The 2,018-nt window shown below is 42.4% G+C and overlaps 1 protein-coding gene across 1 annotated transcript in view; it reads left to right on the top strand.

Moving 5' to 3' along the window:
* Positions 1–1,202: 1,202 nt before the first annotated feature.
* Positions 1,203–2,018, top strand: part of LACBIDRAFT_323736 (uncharacterized protein) — a gene marked incomplete at both ends in the record, with an annotated part of 1,067 nt that continues 251 nt past the window's right edge. Inside the window, 4 exons of the mRNA XM_001877137.1 lie at positions 1,203–1,248; positions 1,342–1,556; positions 1,628–1,664; positions 1,699–2,015. Coding sequence (XP_001877172.1) covers positions 1,203–1,248; positions 1,342–1,556; positions 1,628–1,664; positions 1,699–2,015 — 615 coding nt within the window. The remainder of the gene's footprint in view (positions 1,249–1,341; positions 1,557–1,627; positions 1,665–1,698; positions 2,016–2,018) is intronic.

Here is a 2,018-nt window from a genome sequence, read left to right as displayed (position 1 = left end):
AAAATTCAGTATTAATTCGTCCGACCTCTCGGACAAAGCACGGACATATAAATATAAATAGAAGACATAGAATAGTATAAAAAGAGGACGCGCGCAGGCTGAAACGCAAGGAATTATCCCCCGCGTTGACCAGCTGTCGCACTCCCAGTAGCATCTGAGGTAGTGGATAAGTTTGTAATCAATTTAAGGACTTTTCTTCGCAGACATAAGTAACGTGTGCCCGGAACCAGTGTGTTAAGTGGGGATCACAAAGCTTTTGTAAGGTTGTCTCGTCAATTAGTAAGAGAGCTCTCTACTATTACCGAGGAATCCAAGTGAGCGTGCTTGAGGAGTCTTTAAGACTAGTTTGGACCGCATCAGAGGCATAATAAAAACTCAAGGGAGTTATAAAAAGTCTACAAAGCACAATTTCCTTGTCATTTCTTCGTATACAGTTAGAGTGCAATCCCAGAACACTGAGACAGTCCCAATAAAAGTCGTTTCCCTTCAAAGACTACTAAAGTTTCGAATTCTACACTGTGTCCGCACGTAAAACAATACCTTTTGTCCCGAAAAGGTCTACTAGACTTAGACAAGTGATATAAAAAATACAAAAATGTTTCCCCGAACTTCTACTTAAGTTCTTACAAAACAAGTGTGGTAATTCTGTTTACCGTACGAACCCGAACTCGAAGTACCGAGCACGTACCTGTGGTGATAAGTGTTTAAGGTGTTTGTGTGTGTGTGTTGTTTAGGTGTTCACGCATCTTGTCAGCGCGTCCGATTGCACTATTCTCACTCCCGCGTGCCACGGTCTTCTCATCTGGAGCCCACCGCGAGGGTTTTCATTTGTTTTGTTTTTCAATTGTACTTGAAAAAGTTGTTTGAAAGCGGTTTTCGAATTATTTAAACATCTGTTTGAATCAACCAAAGACCATAAAAAACCAAGCCTAGTTTCTAATACCAAGAACTAGCATCAAAAGTCGTTTACAACGGCAGCCATAAAAATCAGAGAAACAGCCACATCTAAAAGAGCTAGAGAAGGTCCACAAGTACCCTTACCTCCTACACGGAAACCCAAACGCGCTGCTGAGCCAGTCGTACAACGTTACCCGTTAAGAAAAGAAGTACCTCCAAAACCTATACCTAGTCGACCTGCGAAAGCTGTTCGTCAATCTGAACCAAAATCTTCGAACTCAAAAGCCAGAAGAAACCCAATAATCATGCCTGACCCATCGAGTTCAAGCATAGAAGAACCGGCCCCTACAGGTCGGTCTTCACACAGAACCATGCCATTACCTGGTAATAAGGGAGCCCCGTTCTTCGATAAAGAGAAACCAATTGAGCTTCTACGTTTCTTAGACCAAATGGAAGATCTTTTCGCAGAATATGGTATTAATAGTGATGTGGAGAAAAAGAAGAAATTAGGAAAATATACGGATCAACGGACTGAATTCGAATGGAAAGCATTTAAAACATTCGAAGACGGCTCCTTTGACGAGTTTAAAAAGGCTCTAATAGCAGATTACCCTGATGCGCGAAATGCAGGAAAAGGGACTTTAACTGGACTAAGAGCTGTATGTAGAGAAAACAGTCGGCTAGCAGAAAAGAACTTGACAGAGTTGAAAATTTTAACTCGAAGTTTTAGGGCACAACAAAAATTACTCATGGCGCCGCCAGTACTGGTGAGCAACCGAGAGCTAGTTGACATGTTCTTAGGCTGTCTGACAGATTCCTTTGCTGATCAAGTTAAGGCCAGTTTGAATATTGAACAAACTAGAGACCGAAAACAGAAAGGCAACGAGGATGAGACCACTGCTAGAAGAGCTGAAGATCCATACGATATCATAGACATCATAGACATGGCAGAAACCATCGCTGGACGTCTTACTGGAGACTCCCGAGACCACCCAAGCAACGCGAGAGCTGTATCGACTGGTAGATCAGTTCAAGCGCGCGAACGGGAAATTAAAACGGAGCACGATGAATTCGAAGAATTGCGAAGTATTACTGCAACGTTCCTTGATCAAATTAAAGTC

The sequence above is a fragment of the Laccaria bicolor genome, genomic scaffold, assembly GCF_000143565.1.
Source record: "Laccaria bicolor S238N-H82 LACBIscaffold_4 genomic scaffold, whole genome shotgun sequence".
NCBI classification, from domain to species: domain Eukaryota; kingdom Fungi; phylum Basidiomycota; class Agaricomycetes; order Agaricales; family Hydnangiaceae; genus Laccaria; species Laccaria bicolor.
This window is presented reverse-complemented; position numbering and strand designations above follow the sequence as displayed.